General features: G+C 39.2%; 3 protein-coding genes across 3 annotated transcripts in view; 1 reads left to right on the top strand and 2 right to left on the bottom strand.

Moving 5' to 3' along the window:
• Positions 1-950: 950 nt before the first annotated feature.
• On the bottom strand, positions 951-5,449 carry ATP5MPL (ATP synthase membrane subunit 6.8PL). Its single transcript, XM_030950502.1, has 4 exons — positions 5,365-5,449; positions 3,626-3,749; positions 2,003-2,023; positions 951-1,141 (listed from the first exon to the last, which is right to left on the bottom strand). The coding sequence occupies exons 2-4, from the start codon at positions 3,747-3,749 to the stop codon at positions 1,122-1,124; spliced, it is 165 nt and encodes a 54-aa protein (XP_030806362.1). The 5' UTR covers positions 5,365-5,449; the 3' UTR covers positions 951-1,121.
• A 1,841-nt stretch (positions 5,450-7,290) lies between these two features.
• The window catches only part of TDRD9 (tudor domain containing 9), a 68,034-nt gene continuing 56,859 nt past the window's right edge, over positions 7,291-18,465 (top strand). Inside the window, exon 1 of the mRNA XM_030949725.1 lies at positions 7,291-7,442. Coding sequence (XP_030805585.1) covers positions 7,291-7,442 — 152 coding nt within the window. The remainder of the gene's footprint in view (positions 7,443-18,465) is intronic.
• RD3L (retinal degeneration 3 like) lies at positions 13,021-15,210 on the bottom strand. Its single transcript, XM_030949726.1, has 3 exons — positions 15,147-15,210; positions 14,166-14,471; positions 13,021-13,318 (listed from the first exon to the last, which is right to left on the bottom strand). The coding sequence occupies exons 2-3, from the start codon at positions 14,462-14,464 to the stop codon at positions 13,021-13,023; spliced, it is 597 nt and encodes a 198-aa protein (XP_030805586.1). The 5' UTR covers positions 14,465-14,471; positions 15,147-15,210.

Below are 18,465 nucleotides of genomic sequence, written 5' to 3' on the forward strand. Positions count from 1 at the left end.
TTCAGTGAAGTAGTTAAAAAGATGTACGTAAGCATTAAGTCATTAAAATGACTTAAGCATCTTAATCTTCTCAAAGGCAGATTAGGCTAAATTTAAACAAAACATGACATGAAGTCCAGTTTTGGTTTTACACACTATGTATTCTTGGTACAGAGTTCAGTATGCACAGTTCTGAACACTGATTTTCATAGGATAGCATATGTTCCTACAGTATCAAAATACACTTGCTGTGGAGTTCTAACAGCTATCTGCAAAAACCACTAATACCCATCCTAATAACACAAGTATTACTTCTACACTTTCAGTAAAAAGGAAAACTCTTTGAAACCAGTTAAATGTTTGTGCTCATACCAACTGCCAGTGTGTGATTTCATTATTCCCTTTAAATTTTGAGCTTTTCTGAGGTAAGTTCCAATGGCAAATGGAAGTCCATGTAATATCAGTTTTCTTATACAATATGGGCATGCTATTACTTATTCCTTTGCAAAACTTGTGACTAAACAAAAAGCCTTTCAAAATAATTCCTTAGCTCTCTTGAATATGAAGGACAAAAAAAATAGTTGTCAATCATGCACCTTTAAAAAATATCTGTAACATTTTGCATGGTGTTTTCATAACAATGTAACATTTGCTTTTAAACCCTGCAGAACTAAAAACTCTTTAGAAATGTAAGAGTTAAAATATAATTTTTGGTACTCTTGATTACTGCACCACAAGTTGACAAAAAGCTGAGGTTGAAGTCCTCATGCTTGGCATCCTATTAAATGAGTTTTGAAGTAAATAGCCAAAAGAGCTATTACTAGGGGGAGGGGAAAAGGAATCTAATTCTATTAAGAAGTTTAGTTATAAAGATTCAGTCCCTTTTAAAATACTGTTGAAAAAGTTTAACATGGTACTTAGAACTGTAGAAGCTTATTCTAAAAATTAGGTTAGCACTGCACTCCAGCACATATTGTCCAAGATCTTTAATTACTTTTTGCTCAATGGATTTATTCTTTTTCCAATTACAGCAGATGGATCAGGTACAGTTCTAGTATTCATTTCCCTATGGTTGTAACTCCCTTCATTTGCAGTAGAAATGATGAACCACCAAATTCATATTCCAGGAACAGAGGAGATCTTTAATGATGGTCAGAGGACTCTGAAACAAAGACACAATTTAGGCTGTTCAAACAGTAAAGCAAATCAATTCAGGAATGTAGTGCAGGTCCTAGAACTGACAAGTGTACTTACATCTGAGCACAAGAATTGGCTATTCAAATAAAACACTACCCTCAGAATATGTACATAAGTAAATATAGCAAATACTAAAATTTCTCTTTTGCAAGTTTTAAAGCCCCATTACAGTCAACACCCATTCTTCTTTGGTTTTGTTATGGTTCTTCCAGAACTGAAGTTTATTTACACTATTATTCTAAGTCTAGTACTAGGCAGTATTTTCTTTTATTGCACATTTCAAAATGTAAATAATGTTTGCATGTACAGATTCAACTGTGAGCAAATGGGTTCTCTCTCATGGTGCAGAAAGTGAACTGAGATACAGCAGGTCATGAAAAAATAAACTCCAGTGTGATTTCAGAACAAACTGTCCATAAATATCTAAACACTACTTTATAAAGATACAAATCCAAATCACAAGTTCATACTTTCTAGTTTCTTGATAGCTAAATAGCAGGTACTCTTGATATCATGCTGATTTAAGTAATTCCATTAAATGGCTGTTACTATTATTTGAAAAAATTCCTTGCCCACACAGTCAAGGTATAGAATTTCCATTTTACTCCTAAAACCTACGCAAAAGATTATTTATGTGCAGATCCACAGTTGTTTCTAGGATATAAAATTATCAACACAACCAAAATTACTTATTTTGAAGTAGTCTTTAAACATTTGCTAAACCTGTAACTTAAGCCCCAAATTTATCTAATGTAGAATATTTGGAACTAATTTTTACTGTACTTATTTAGAAATTATATCAAGGTATTAGATAGCTAATACTTACTATTTCCTGATGATTTTTTGCCTGGGAAAAAAAAGAAAAAAAATAAGCTGAACAATGACAGTTAAAATTATATTTCCTATTTACTTTTCAAAGGTAAATTTTAATTAGCTTATTATTAGGTTAAACAAAAATTGAAAGTGCACAATATGTACTTTCCATGGTACATTTCTGCAAACTTTATACTGATTTTTACAAGTTGTTTGTTTTTAATTAACCAACACTCCGTGCATTTAGAAATTATAGTTATCAAGATTTCTATTATAATTCAAAATAAACTTTTATAGAATTTTACTATTTCACATAATATATGGGTATATACACACACAAGATATGGATGTAAACTGAAGTGAAATGTTGGCTTTAAAATTTTCCTTTGTATTTTACATTACCGTTGGAATTGTTCTCCTAAACTCCTAAAACACTGGGTCACAATGATGAAAAAAAATTCTTTATAAGGAAGACTGTTATAAAAGATTGTACAATCTCCATCCTTGGAAATACTTAAATTATGAGTAAGGTAATAAGCAACCTGATCTAACTGCTTCAAGCACTGGTTTGGACCAGGTGAGCTCAAGAGGTCCCTTCCAATCTGATTTATCCTACAACACACTCTCCTGCAATTCCATATATTATTTGCAAAATTATCCCCCAACGTGCAGAAAGGGCTACAGCTATCAAAAACTATTTTCCCTTTCAAATAAAGCTTAGCATACAGTTGCCATTTATACAGGTTTCTTGGCCCTCAAAAATCTACACTAGGTCATGAATTAACATAGCATGACATGAAGACAAGTTTGAAACAGTCTGTCCATTTTGAACTCTCCTTGAAATAAAAGGTTGAAGCTAAACTTTTTTTCCTTCCTGTCCACCTCAACTACTCATATTTACTTAATAGTCATTAAGTAGCCATTAAGATCAACCACTTATATTTACTTAAACTTTTAAGTGCAGTGTATCAGTTTTGGAATGCTACACATTATTTGGACAAAGCTAGAGAAATACTGAGGTAGTATCTCTGCTGCTCCCACAGCAAGGGGCTCCTTTATCCTATAACTTACAACACTTCATTGTTTACAACACCCAGTAAAGGGTTTGGGATTTATCAAGCATAGCCTAAATTGACAAACAGGCCCTTTAAGACACCATAATCTCTTGTACCCTTCTTGTTTAAGGGACCTGGCCCATTCACATTTATTATTTTTACATTAGATTTTCTGTTTCTTTCTCTGAGAAAGTCATCCAGTGTCACCAAGTAACACACATTCTCATGTTCAGTGATGTAGCTCTCATTTTGAGATGCCATCAGCCCAAAATACACTTTCACATTCGTGTGAGAGAACCATTTTAAAACAACTTTTTTTTCAAATCACAAATAAGTTAGATCTGCATTTTAAAAACCAATACCTACATTACCTAATCTTCATAATGTAAGCACAGTTACACTGACATTTGAGTATTTTTGTGCAACCATCTACAATCAGCATTTAAAACACCTAAATTATTATAGCAAAGACCTGACCCTAAGGAAGAATGTTAATTTCCTACTTGCTGGCTATTTTCAATGACTTGATTCCAGCTGTGGATATTCTCTTGTATAAAAAAAGATTATTATGTGTGACTTACCCCCATAGGAAATCTTGTAGTAGGCATAAGTTGTTAATGCTACACCAACCCATATTTCTTGATACACAGTAGAAAAGTAGAATGTCATGGGTTTCAATGCCTTTGGAATCATGGCCTGCACCATCTGAAATTTATAAAAAGTGTTGTCATTTTAACTTTTGCAATGTATTCTTACCTGCTGGATTTTTAACATACATACAGACATACATATATATATTCATCTATCTTTACATGTACACACACACTCCTGATGCATATCAGCAGCAGTTTACAGGTTAGAAAAATCCCCAAGCATGCCGAATTACTTATTCCAAAGCAAAGAAATGAAAATTCAAAGTTAAGGTTACAATTTACGGGCTAACACAAAAAAAAAAAAGATGAAAGGGTTAAAAGATGAGTCAACAGAAGATTTACAGAGCAGCAACAGATAGATTTGTCTCTGCCTATCAGTGACAGTTTTTTCCTAAAGTTTCCAGATTCCCTTAGGAGGAAATCTCATTCCAGACAAGCCAGAGAGGCTCCATCCTTGCACTACCAATTTACCTTCCCTCCCTCGCAGCTGTCTCTTCCAGCATGTTAATTTCTACTCAAAATAGCAACATAAATGATGTTAAGCTAATGAATTCATGCTTTATCATGACTATTTGACTTTCAAAATATGCCCCAAGAGCAAGAAGCCTGTCAGTGTTGGCAGTTTTTTCCTTTCCATGCAGCTTTGTTAGACAAAGAGAAAACTGTAGGAGGTTTTAAAAGAAAGCTTACCCTAACTCCCATAAATGTTATTTCACATCTGCACCACACTGCACTGAGATACCCCATGTTTTATGCACACTCAATAGTCACTATTGACGCTTATTACAACCCAATAAAGTCAGCTATACACAGCATATGGTAAACCAGAGAGCCAGGAAAGAAAAGCAGAGTTAACTTCTCTGAGGTAATGCTCACTTATCTGCCATTATTAAATGTAAAGCATTGTCTGGTAAAGCATTGCCTCTCTAAGAAGAGAGGGTGGAAGGGCAGCCCCTGTCAAGACAACTGGAAAAATCCACGTGTTTCTAAAGAATTAAAGCAACTTTGAGGCGATTCGTATATAATTACAGATAAACCCACATTTACATTTGTTTATGGACGATCATTTCAATAATTTATGATTGTGGCAAAAGTTCCTGAAACACCTTTGTGCTTTCACCAACACTATTAATGACACTGCGCTAAGGACACTGCTCACCTAAATTTCCAGCGTGTGTAGTTTCTGATGAACAGTGGAACACAGACAGTTATTCTGTTATAGCAGAATATCAAGATATACTAACAAACAAGGAGACTGAAGAGATCAGGCAGGAAAGATTTCCCCACCGCTACAGAACACAGGGAACAAGCAGCGCTGTTTCCACTTAACACCGCGCCAAGGCCCGGCAGAGACCTTTCCCTAGGGCCTGTGCGGCCGCGACATCGTTCTGAGTAATTTTTTTCCCTGCTATCTACCCGGAACAACGGTGTGTTTGCCGTCTCCTTGGCCTCCCCGCCACAACCCGCCGCAGCCCGGGGCACCTGCCCGAGCCCCGAGGGCTGCACGGAGGCGGGAGGGTAACGGCAAAGACCCAGCGCCACGGGCCGCGCTCCCTTTCTCCCTTCTTCCCTTCCCTTCCCAGGCTGAACCAGCGCTGCGCCTACCCGAGACACCCCCGAGCGGTGCCCGCCAGGACCCAGCCGGGGCTCGGCAGGCCCAGACCTACCGTGCCAGGGGAGCGGCGAAGGTCACACTCGGGAACGAGGATGGGTCCGCTGCCGCCGCAGGGTGCGCCGGGAAGGGACGCGCGGCGGGCGGCGACAGCAGCGCCCCCTATGGCCGCGGAGGACCGGAGCGCCCTCACACCGCGGCTGTGCCAGCCCCGCTGCCCTCGGAATCACGGAATAGGTCAGGCGGGAAGGGACCGCAGTGAGGCACCTGGAACAACCTCCCTGCCCGAGCGGGGTCATCACAGAGCACGTGGCACAGGATTGCATCCAGATAGTTCTCTAATATCTCCAGTGAGGGAGAGTCCACACCTTCTCCGGGCAACCTGTTCCAGTGCATGGTCATGCACAGTGAAGTTCTTCCTCATGTTCATGTGGAACTTCCTGTGCATCAGTTTCTGCCCTCTGCCTCTTGTTCTATCGCTCGGTTCCACCGAGAAGAGCCTGGCTCCATCCTCTTGCCACACTTCCTTTAGATATTTATATACACTGACGAAGTCTCCTCTCAGTCGTCTCTTCTCGAGGCTGGACAGGGCCAGTTCTTTCAGCCTTTTCTCATAAAGGAGATGCTCCAGGCTCCCAGTCATTGTCTGTTGTCCTCTACTGGACCTGCTCCAGGAGCTCCACGTCCCTTGTATTGAGGAGCACAGAACTGGACACAAAACTCCACATTCCCCTCCCCTAGGCTGAACAGAGGGGCTGGACCACCTCCATCGATCTGCTGGCAATGCTCTTCCAGTGCAGATCTTCACCTCAGTCCTGCTGCCCAAGAGCAAGCGCAGCAGGTGCCATGCCAGGACAATGCCGGGAAGAGCCTGTCACAGTCTATGCAGTTCCCTATGTCCCTCAGGGAACAGCTTGTTCTGGAGGAGTAGGAGGCACCCGCTGGGCCATAAGGATGAAGTCTGAAGCACTCATGTGCTTTGCACGTTTCCTCCAGGTGCGGGAAGGACGGGGCGACTGGAATTCCAGAGTTGTGCTCAGGCATTGTTCTGTGGGGTGAGGGGGGAATGATCGCCCAGGCTTCCTGAGGCTGTGAAAGGAAAGTAGAGCTCCGACCTTTATCGTGTGCGTTAAAATGCTTTAGTGGGATCACAGACTGTATTTACTTTCCCTATGAGTGATTTACATAATCTGCAGGTGTATAGATTTGCTACATATGAGCTTTGTCACACAGGGCAAACAAGACTGCTCGGATCTTACATGGTGTTTTTTGCGTTTAATATAGGAGCATAACTTATGTCAAAATACTGCGTATATTTTCATTTAAAACTTTAAAAACCTCTTGAAAATTTAGTGAGGAAAATCCCCTTTTTTCTTTAATTTAGGATTTTGAGGCTGATACATTAAGCAGCCAGAGGCTGTGGTATACATATGTCTCTACATATACCCTAGATTTGTGTTTACTTGAGAGGAACAGTTCTAAAGCAGCCAAATGCCTGCACTGGATCAGGTACTCAGTGTGGAGACGATAAATCCTATTAGAGAAAGTAAGGGTCTACCCTGTGTTCAGATTGGTTTTCATTATTTATCTGACTTAACAAATTACACGCAGATGTTTTAGTTATTTCAGAAGAGAGGATGACAGGACGAAAGGGAAGTTCAACAGACACGTTTATCTTAATTCCTATTCTTCTTTGAAATTTATCCAGTAGGGATGGCAGGCCTTAGTGTTCGACCCTGCTGTATACTTCTGGTCTGCGTCTGTATGTCCTGCCTTTCCAAGGAAGGCTTTAATAAATGTTGGGGGTCCGTTTAGGTGAATTCGGCGCGCAGCTCTAGGTGAATCACGTGCGAAGGGAAGGCAGCCCGCGGCCGGGAGCGCTCCCGCCGGGCCGGGGCGGTGCCGGTCCCAGCAGGGTGTGCCCGGGCTGGGCTGGGAAGGGCGGCGGCGGGGACCTCGTGCCTGGGCCGCCATCCTCGCCATGCTGCGGAACGTCTCCGAAGGCCGGAGCCGGGACTGGTTCACCGTCGGCGGGGCCGTCACCGCCGTCGAGCTCCTGGGCGAGGAGGCGCGGGTCGGCCGCCTTGGCGCTTCTCCCCGCCATCCCGCACAGGAACCACTGGCGGCTGCGGGGTGAGTGCGGGGCGCTCGGCCGCTGCTCCTGATGGCCTCCCTCGCTCCTCTGTGCTGGGTGTCCCGGGCATTCCCCAGAGCCAGGGCAGCTGCCTCTGGCTCCCCTGCTCTGGTGGGCCCAGGCTGTGAAGCTGTTGGATTCCAGCCTAACACCCCCGGTAGCGTTTGTGGCGGATGAGTTTTTGTGCGCTTAGTATTTAATGTTGTTTTCTGATTTGCTGCTTAGGTCTGTTGTCTCCGTTATCACTAGATGGGTTGCGTGTAGGGTTTGCTTTCTCTGAAGTGCATTAGCACTGGTGCACAGCTATACCTAGTCCTGTTGAAAAAAAACGTAGAACTGTACTAGAAGGGACTCTGTTTATTCTGATTCAGGTGCATTAGCTTAAAATTTTATCAGTGGGAAGTGATAAATGAGATTCACGAGTTCATTGCTGTCGTCACCTAAGGAAGCATTTAAGTTACTAGAGTAAAGCAAATCAGAGGTATATTGACATATTGTTCCTTATGGGTTATTCTCAGATGGCAGAGTTTACAGGCAACAAGAAGTCTATGTGTGTTTGCACAGCAGCCAGGTACATTTGCTTTTCACTGGAGTCTGGATATTGAAATCCTAAAACTACTTTGCCCTGGCTGTTACCTGGACTGTAGCAGCACATACTAACCTTGGCATTCAGAGCAGGTGTGGTAGTGTATCTGTGGTTGCTGTAGAGAAGTGTTTTGTATGCACTTCCATATAGTATTTCCAAGATGAGCTGTGCATATACTCCAGAGCGAGCGTTTCGGGTTTTATTTTTCTGTGTGCGTTGCACAGCAGTAGAGGTACATTGGCAGCTGAGAAAGAACAAACTTTTTGCATAACATCTTGCTATCAGGTAGTCTGATATTTCAGCAGAGGCTGTTCAGGCTAGCAGTGTTCCTGTCTTTGCTTCAAGTAAAGGACAAAATTGGCACCTCAAAATATCTATTATTCCTTTTTAACTCTCAGTGTAAAGGTGCTGCCATTACCAAGCTCTGAATCACTGAATAAGAGCTACTGGGCTTTGTGCAAGTAGTTAAAATTTTCCAGAAGTGGCCAGACAAAATTTTACAGTTATTTTATGTTACTTCTGTGAATGTGATGCTTCAAGTCAGTACAAACAAGATGTTTGTGACTTTTCGGTCTTTATTTAGGTGATAGTAACGTTTCTGTGGTATTTATTAAGTGTTTGACTCTTTAACCCAACTGAGTACTAAGCTACAAGATCTATTTTGTGTATTTTCTGTACACAGGAGGAATAAGCACGATTGATCAAGCCTTGTGTGACTAGGCAGAGGCATATCTTTATTTTTGGTTGAACAGAAAGCTCTTTCCACTCACAAGTCTTAGCAGATAACCTGATTGTGAGTTTGACAGCTGTGTTAGTATGGAAAAAATTATTTTTACAGGTTTGCTTGTGTAATTTTTTTTCCCCATATCTGAGTGGGACAGAAGCGATATGCATCTTAAATGACCATTTATGTAAGTGTGGACAGAATTTCTTAACAATAGCCATAAAACCTTTGAGCATAGATGATAGGTGTGTGTCTGTCCCGCCACAAAATGGAAGGAATCTCTATGAGAAGCTGTGTTTGCTTAGGTGTGTTTTGTTTTCATGCATACTTTGGTTTCACAGCTCTGGGAATGTGCTAACATTTGGAGTGTTTTTGCAAAACCTGAAGTCTCTATAGGAGGTTTAGATTTGAGTGGTTTAGATTCAAGCATTTCAAAGGAAATGCTTGTATTTTATTCACTGACTTCGTCAGAAAGAGTTTGAGGAGCTGAAAACAAAAGAACTTTTCTTCATTTGTTGAGGCTGCTTGTAGCATAATTGTCCATTTCCTTCAAAACTCTTTTTTTGTTTCTTGGGAAAGTCAAAACTAAAGTTATTCAGATTTTTGAAATGCTTATTTGTGTTTATTTGAAGCTGGATATACAATTACTGGTGGACACTTGTCTACCTACCACTTTTGTCCAAATTTATGTGTAAGAATGTGTGGGTTTGATACCAGATTGGTAATAACAGTTGTGTTATTGCACAAGAGTGTGTGTAATAATACTTTACAAAAACGTTATTAGGATTGTTTAATCGTGTCTCCCCGAAAAAGACTGTGGAATGTCTATACCGATGATGCCTCATTCTCCAAGGTTTTAAGATTGTTTTGCTTCCTGAACTACCTCTAGAATAGTAGTATTAGTAATTGAGGTTGTTGGGGAAAGGTAGCAGAAATAGAAACTGCATAAAATCTCACTGGAATTTCTGTACTTAAACAGATCATTGATTAACTTTTAAATTCGTTTTATTGTGTTTTACTGAAAGAAAAGAAATTCAGACCTTTAAATCCTTCCTTGGTATCAGCACAATTGTGTTCACATTAAGACTTAAGTTAAAGGCTTAGGTGTGTGAAAGGTGCTTATTATCTCTTTTATTTCTTACATCTCATAGGTGTCGATTTCACCAAGTTAGCATCTTTTTGAAGCTGAATTACTGGCTGGAAATACTACATGCTGTTTGCTTTGCTTGATGTTTGTGCAGGTGGGAGACACTGCTGTCCTTTGGAATTGCTGCCACTCACCTTCCTGTCACCAGGGTGGTTTGTGTTGGCTGCCTGCCTATTGCAGAAATACCTGCTGGCTCCGTGTAAGGGGCAGTGTAGTTTTAGAACACCTTATGCAAACTGTGTAGGGCATAAATATAAAATACTTAAAGAAGCAGTTGCTTGGACAGTGATCTCCCACAGGGTAGTGGTGACTGGTCTTCCAGCAATGTTACTCCTCTCTGAGGTAGCTGAATTCTAAGGGTAAGCATAATTCTAGCAAATGCCTTGTGTCAGCTGGTGAGCTGAAGAACAGATTTTCTTGGCAGCATGTTGTGGTAAATCTAACAAATTTCTTTAAAATATATTTAACATTTTTAGTTTGGCTTCTTGCCCTTACCCCATTGCTTTTTCTATGCTTTTCTTTGCTTTTTAACTAGAGAGAGTATATAACAATTTGGTCAGGAGGAAGTGCTTGTACTCCACAAAGTTCCCCACATTTCAATATTTGAAAAAATAGCCAAAGTGAGTCCTTAGATGATGGCAATTTCTCAGCCTTTGGATATTTTTTTCCTGTACCTTCTACAGTTCTCCTTTACTTTCTCCTTCTCCCTTTCCCCCCAAATATGGACACTAGAACTGGATGCAGTAATCTGATTAAAACATGCATATAAAAGTAGGTGAGCCTTTCTGTGCATTTCCCTGGCACCATATAGGGATTTAACACTGAATTGGCTATGATGCCTACCTATATTTTTAAGCTTTTGTGCAGCAACTGCCTTTTAGAATATGGCATAGTTGATGGTCCCTCTTTCTGAACTTGGAAAAATGCATTTGCTCATGTTAAAATGAAATTGAAATTTGCAGGGCGTGGGTAATGGGTAAGTTGTATCTGGGGTTATCTTCTTGTGTTTATTTATTTTCCCTGCTCATTTTCGGTGATTGTTAAGGTAAGTGGATCTTCCATATTACTGGCCTTCCAATTTCCATAAGTGAAAACTTGGAAACTACATTTTGAGAGTTTTTTTACCTATTTTTCAGATAGACAGCTGTGAGGATACCATTTTAAGAAATAAACTTACATGAATTGCCATTGCAGGAATTTTGCACATTTGACCACTTCAAAGCTATCTGAAACCAGCATTATGAATGTTAATTCTCAAAGTAATCCTGCCAATACCTTTTAAATACTCAGTACCTCTTACCCCCCTTCCTTGACATTTAATACTTGTGAGAATTTTATCACTGTGGAAAAATCTTTTTTTGAATCTCTTGCTGCCCTCATGCAGGGATTAGATTAGAACTGCAGGAGAAGCATCTCCAACTCCTTGTGCTGCATCAGTAGGGCAGAGTAAGTTTAGCACAGTGTTTGTTATTAATCCTCAAACTGACAAGAAGAGGGCAAAGAGTTTATAGCAGCTCTGAGTGCAGATATAAGAAGTTTGCATGTCCTTGTGAAGCTTTGTGTATTTAGTTCATGCAAGGTGGAGGGGCTAGTTACTTTTGGAATTGAGCTGCAGCTTTTATTGTTTTAGACCTGTTGGAAATTTTTTGCTCTAGTCCTCTGGTGCTTTTTCCTTTATGTGGATTAGGAGTTCTGATTGTTTTATCTTCTATGAATATTATGTTTTATTTTTCTACATGAAATGTTCTCTATATCATAAGCTTTTCAAAGACTTTTTAAAACCATTTCAAAAAGATTTAAAAGTGTTTAGTAAATGATTATGCCATTTGTTCATCCAATTTATGTTGCATTATTAGTACATTTTTTTCTGGAATGAGGAATACAGCTGTGGAGCTTAAGATGCCTTAAAGTTGTGTTACCAACTTGATGAAATCTGATTGGCTTCTTCAGTATGTTTGAAGATAATACCAGAGAAAGCAGTTTTGTTTATGGAATAGTGTATTCTGTGAATTGGGCCATGTGAGTCTTGCCCATTTTTTCTGATCCAGCAGACAGATCAAGAGCAAATACAGATAAAAAGACATTATATGAAACGTGTAAAAACTTGTTACAGTGATGGGAGCGCAATTGGAAATGTAGCCAACTGAGTTCTGGCATATGTTTTCATTGATTTTCTGCTCTAATTGCCTGCTGTGACCGTGACTGTTGTATATGTGATTAATCTTGTAAAACTTGGTGAACCCACAGTGATAGATTATGGTGGCTGAGAAACATTAGATTTTGTTATGTGTAAATTTAGAAGGAACACCTTGTGTGTTGGAAATGATCTGTTGACTCCTTGGCTATTCTAGAGGTACCATCTGATTTGATCAAAATATTAAGGGTTTAACGCAGAATTTGGGTTTCAGAACAAGTAAGTCAAATGGAAAATGGCTATTAGAAATTAAATAATTCATTAATTTTTTTAAAGAATAGAGAGCTAGTTGTTAAATGCTGTTAAATATCTAGTGGTTTTGTTTGGCTGTCCTCCACATACTTCAGCACGTGCAGAGTATAGCTTAGAAAAAAACCATAGAAATAGTACATGTAGTTGAGTTCTGTCAGTCTTTACATGCAATTATGCTTGAAGTTAAGAAATAATTATTCAGCTCCAAAAAGTATTTGCCAGTTTATTTAACTGATGTTATATTAAACCATTTCTTTTACACGGTATAAAGTTCCCATACAGCCTAAAAGCTATGTGACAAACACAGAAGTTTTTGTCTAGCACTTTGTGCATTGATGCTGTTTCAAAATATGCAAAGCAATCTTTTTTCGTTGTTGTTTAAGTACTTCTAGCTCTATATGGCTGATAATTAAACTGCCTCAGATTTTTTTTCAGAAACCTCTACATTTATTTTAAAAGGTGGCTTCAAACACAACAGCTCTAAGAAACTATAAAGGTAAAAGGTGAGTTGATACCTAAGTCACTGCATACCAGCTATTACAAAGGATTTTAATTTCTAAACTTGGAATAAAAAGGGGAGGATGTCACATTTCTTACTCCTGTGTGTCTTGATGGCAATTACAACAAAGGAATGTGGATGGCTACATAACTTTTTGAAAGTAACACTAACTAACTTAACTTGATGGGTAGTAATAGGGTAGATTCCAGATTCTGTGAGAGAAGGTGGGAAACATGCTTTGTGTGTTTTTGTCGACATAACTTGAAACCGTGGGGATTTCATCCTTGTCCGACTTGTTGGAGCTGTCACCACGCAGACTAAAATGTTCAGGGCAATTTGTATTCCATGCATCTACCAGCTGCTCTGCTTGGTTTTCTCTCTCAATAGTAGTAAGAAAATCTTTTAAAACTTGCTTGAATATGTAGACTATTTCCCACGGCAAAACATCATTTTCTGCCAAAACTTCCCGAAATCTAGAAAAAAACAAAAATTGAAATCTAATCATCGGCACTGAAAACTTTTCTCTTTCCTCTCTGGTCATTTGGGGGTGGGGAAGGAGGAAATTATTTGAGCTCTAGTGTCATTTTTTCCTTGCTGCCACATTTCCCCACTTACCTCCCCCAGAAGATTGTAAGAGGAAAAGAGCTCTAACAATGCACTGGATGTGTTCCAGCTATTGTGGATTGAAAGCAGTTGTAATTGGTTAGGCTTTTTTTTTAATTTTTTTTTTTCTTCTTTGGCCCATCTGAGTAACTTGATTTAAACTGACTTTGCCCTTAGGTGTATTCTGGGCTTTAAAAGGCAAATGGACTTGTTCTGTCGTTTCTGAGTCCCTAGAAAATGTACTTAAAATGCAGGCGTAGGAGAATTTTTCTTCATAAAATGCATGGAGGGATTTTTTAATTTTTTTTTTTAATTTACATTGATTTTCAAGTTTTTAGAAGCTTTCTGGTATTGTAGACAGTAAGGCTGGATTTCTGCATAATGGTGCATTTCATTAGTCCTTTTTTTTGATTTTTAGTTACTGGATTGCTATTTAATAAGTAGTAGGGATAAGTAACAGGAAAAATGGGAAGTATTGAAAGGTCATACGAGATTTCCTTTGTTTGCATTAGACCAGGAAAATCTAGATTTAAAACTTCCTTCAAGTGCAGCATATTAAAGTGAAGATGTAATTTCTAAAACAACTGTAAAAATTCTCTCCAGTTGCTGGTCATTGCTATTTAGGAAGAGCAGAGCCAAATACAAACTTTGATTAGGTAGAGAAACATCTTAACTTGTGATAGAGAACTTGGAGTCAGGGAAATACGAAACAATTACCTGCTGAGAACAGTTCCTGTTTGGCAGGGCTGGATTTGAGAGCACAGAACTTCAAGCTGCCGTTGCTCAGTAGCTGGAATTGTTGCTTGAGGGTTTTGGTAGTTCTTGAGCCAGTTGTAATCCATGCCAGGTTTCTGGACTTTTTGTTCATTTTCAATCTCTTGCACTAATCTTTCACGCTCTTTCAGGTGCCATTTCAACTCCCTCAGCAGGGTTTTTGTAACTACTTCTGATCCAGGACATCTTGTGGATTTGAAGGAATCAGTTTTTGACCATTTCATCCAGCCAAAAAGTGGCATTTTTAAGCTGGGGAGAGGAAAAAAAATAATTTTGCTTGTCTGTCTAACTGATTAGTTCTTTTTACCTGTAGACTTCTTTCTTAGGAACTGAATGGTTGAATGAAACTTAATTAATGATTAGAATAGGTTGCTGCACAAAATCACCAGGCCATAATGAAATACTACAAGTCTTGCACCTTACAATATTTTCTGACTCTTTTCTGGGTTAACATACTCTGTGGGATTTACAGCATTTGAAAGTACATATCTGTCACCTTGGAAATATTTCATATTTTATCTGTAGTGTACATGATTTAAAAAACAAGCAGGGAGGAAACCCCTAAACCCCATCACACAAGATAACAAAAAACCCCTCAAACCTCACAAAAAGCCAACTAAATAAGAGCACTCCATCTCAACAAAACACAAACCCCAAAAATTTGAACTTTTCAATACATGTGTATATGTTTAAAAATGAAATTAATTTTTAATTAACTACTAATTAATTATAATTAGTAGTTAAGTGCTAGAAGTCTGCTTGATCTGGTTTTACAACTTATGTATCAATTTTTATTTTAAATCTTTAAATTATTGTTCACATAATCTGGAGGCAGAGATCTGGTAGAATAGACTTCTGATTTGCACTTTGTCACAAATCATGCACACACAAGCATGCAAATTAGAATAAAATAACATAAATTACCTTTGCAGTTGTCTGTGAACAGTGTTGTTTCAGGTGAGTTTGCTTGAAGGTCTCTTATTCTAGCATATCCCGTTTGCAGGTTCTTAGTACTGCTGGAAGAAAACAAGGGTTTTTTTCTCTTTTTCTTATTTTCTCTTTTTTTTTTTCATTTACTCAAACTGTGCCCAGAAAAAATGACTTTCTGTACTGAATATGACAGTTTAAGTTTTTCTGCTTTTAAGGTTCTTTTTCATCCTCTGTACTGGAGAGAAGCAGTAATCCATTTAACCTAACATGGTCTCTCAAATACTTTCTCCCAAGTCCATTAAGATCTCCTACCTTTGAATTGAGTTCTGCCGATGGCAGCAATTTGAAAAAAGATGGTAACAATTTCAAATGCTTGTTGCTAAATCCATCCAAATGTATTGTTGGTAGTGAGATGAATAATGATAGTCTGAAGCAACTACAGACGTGCTTGTAGCTAAAGTTAAGGCTGTCGTATGATGTGATGCTTGGCTGTGCATAGCTGTAGGTCACAGTTTAGAGCTGTATTTTTATGCCCGTAGAGTGCTAAAAATAACTATGTTGCTTTTATCATCAAACTAAACTTTCAGGCCATTGAGATGCTGGAAGACTTATCTCCCATTAGAGGGGATCAGGCTGTTCTGCTGTCATTTTTAAACAGCTAAGAATAGTTTTTCTCTAGTAAAGATCATCTAAAGCTTTTGTTAAGTGAGTGTTGACAGAAAAGAGGTATTTGACAGTTGCTCAGGATTTTGTCGCTACATTAAATGTTTCTTCCAGCTGAATTTCATCAGTCTCATGGTTCTATACATTTTCATTACTGTGCATAGCTGTTAGCATTTTTAATTAACATTTCAAATGTGTTTAAAGAAGCCAGACTGTAACACCTACAGTTTGCCATGAAAGACACTGTAATCTAATTAAAGGAATAGAATGATAAGGAGATGCAAATTGAGGTCAAACTGATCTAAAAAGCCCAGAATTGTAAGTCTTACCATAGACATTGCTTCTCTCTCAAGTGGCTGTCAGCTGCCTGCTCTTTGTTTCCTTGATGAATGTTTTGATCATATCCATTTTTAAGGTTCATTCTCGGGGATGGCGCTGTGCACACTAAAGGTCGCTGAAGGAGCCATTTTCCGTTCCAGTTATCCGGTCTCTTCCTATTAATCTAAGCAGTAGCCATGGTATAAGAAACACTGCCTTTCTTCTTGCCCTTGTTCTAACCACTGTCTGTACCCCTCTTAAGTATTTTTCATCTCCTACTTTTCTCCCTCCATGGGTGTGTTGAGCAGTTGGGAGAACAAAGGTTCTCTAAATTTGTTCTAGATGTCATACAACATAAAGGATGACGTGTATGGCTGTTATTAAAGCTGATACTACCTATACATTGGAAAAATTCAAATGTCAGTATTAATCCTCTTCAGCTGGAAGGTTTTCACATTGCATTGAATGTGGTACTATGAAAAAGGAAGAGAGCTAGGTTTATGATGACAGAACTGTCCTGACAGATTTTCAGATAAAATTAAAATGCTCCTTGCCACCTCCTTTACAGCACAGTTAACATGTCACCACTTTTTTCCACTGTATCAATCTGCAAGTAAACTGCTGTACAGTGTAAAACCATTATCATGTCTTTGCAGATTAGAGATGCATACTGGAAGGTGTGCAAAGCAATTAAATGAGAAACCTACAACTTTTATTTTTCAATCTAATCTTTGGTTGCATCATTGAAGATTCAAGGCAGGGTCCTGAGGATCATGTGTCTCTTGCCATTGGTAGGAGAGCATTGAAGCTAAAAATTTCTGTTGCTTCTACTTTTGTATGCCCTTCAGGTGTGTGAAGAGATGACTGCTTATGTGGGGCCGGCTGTGGAAACTGGACCTCAAAGTCGAGCAATAGTTTATGCAGTTTCTAGCCCATGGTTAATCCAGGAAACTTTAAGAGTCAAAATTCTACCCTGTTGTCTCTAAATGTACTCCTGGACCTAAAGTGGTGTGTCAGGGTGAAAATTTTGGCTTGACTTTGGCTGATAGTGGGTCTGTTCCCTGAAGGCAAGGTGAAGTTTGTCTTTATTAGTAACTTAATTATGTCTCAGTGGTCAACTCTGTGCATCCCCAGTCAGAACAAGGAGTGTTCCCCCTGGTGTGTGTGGCAGAACAGCTCCTGTAGTAATGTGCTGGCTTTATTCTGTTGCTTTCTTTTACCCTGAATATAAATTAGACGCAGTTCTATTTGCTTCTTAATTTTCCAAGGTGTATTTAGGGAGTCTGGTATTCGTTCTTATTTGAGGTGAAAGGATTTTCAGTGTGAGGTTAGTACCTGTCATGTTAAAAGAATTCCTCCTAAGGTAACATTTGCACCCACAGTGATTGGTGTGTTCTGGGTATGGTTTGTATTGAAAAGCTGCAACCAAACCCAGCATTCCTGGAAGAGCCCTCATTTTTGGAGTGGTTTTGTTCTGCCATGTGGGTGGCTTGGTGTGAAGGAGTGGAAGTATGGTTCATGGCTCTAATTATTAATCTGAAAATATCTGATACTCTGATCTCATCTGTTTGGGGAATTCCTTGTTGCTTTCCTCCTGTTTGACATCACGAATGTGAGGGAGAAGTTGAAAATGAAGATGTACCTTAGAAGTATTGCTTTTAAATTTGGTGGGTTTTTTTTGACAAAGCCAGTTTGAGTAGATGTTGGTGCTGAAGAGCATTTTGTTCAAAACCAGCTCCATTTAACTGAATATTACACTGACGTGAACATCCAGGCATGATAAATGGTGAGAATGGTTGGAGGAGAAGCTTATTCTTTCTCTTGGAAAATTTTATGCCATCTGTACCATGTGGGATGCTGTTGACTATAGTAGTTAAAAGAAGCAAGAAGTACAGCTCTCTTTATGAATGAGACTCAATGTGACATTGAGAAATTCTTACTTGACTAAAAGTGCTAGTAGCAGATCATAAGCATTGCTACCTAGCTAACCTTTCAACATGTTGGAGTAATGTTGCATGTTCCATAATTCTTCCCGAGATCTGTTGATGATAATCATATACTGTGGTTTGCTGCCACAGATTTTTGTGAAGGGCTGGTGATTGCTGGAGGTTAAGCCCAGTAGACACCTAAGCACCACACAGGCCCTTGCTTACCTGCTGTTCCTCCTCAGGGAAATAGGGAGTGAGGAGTGGGACATAAAAGAAAAAAAACTTGGGTTCAAAATAAAAGCTTAAAAAGTGGAACAAGAGAGAAAGAAAACAAAAAAAAAAAAAGTGATGCAGAGGCAGCCCCACATCTCCTCTCATAGGCAGACCAATGCCCAACCAAGTTC

The sequence above is a fragment of the Camarhynchus parvulus genome, chromosome 5 (genome assembly GCF_901933205.1).
Source record: "Camarhynchus parvulus chromosome 5, STF_HiC, whole genome shotgun sequence".
Lineage (NCBI taxonomy): Eukaryota > Metazoa > Chordata > Aves > Passeriformes > Thraupidae > Camarhynchus > Camarhynchus parvulus.

Excerpts from the sequence above, each read along its gene's own strand:
- ATP5MPL (XM_030950502.1), bottom strand. The coding sequence starts at position 3,749 with ATGGTGCAGGCCATGATTCCAAAGGCATTGAAACCCATGACATTCTAC. Across the intron at positions 2,024-3,625 it reads CTACAAGATTTCCTATGGGG|GCAAAAAATCATCAGGAAAT; the intron begins GTAAGTCACACA and ends TTTTTTTCCCAG. Across the intron at positions 1,142-2,002 it reads CAAAAAATCATCAGGAAATA|AGTCCTCTGACCATCATTAA; the intron begins GTAAGTATTAGC and ends TCTTTGTTTCAG.
- RD3L (XM_030949726.1), bottom strand. The coding sequence starts at position 14,464 with ATGCCACTTTTTGGCTGGATGAAATGGTCAAAAACTGATTCCTTCAAA. Across the intron at positions 13,319-14,165 it reads ACAGGAACTGTTCTCAGCAG|ATTTCGGGAAGTTTTGGCAG; the intron begins GTAATTGTTTCG and ends GTTTTTTTCTAG.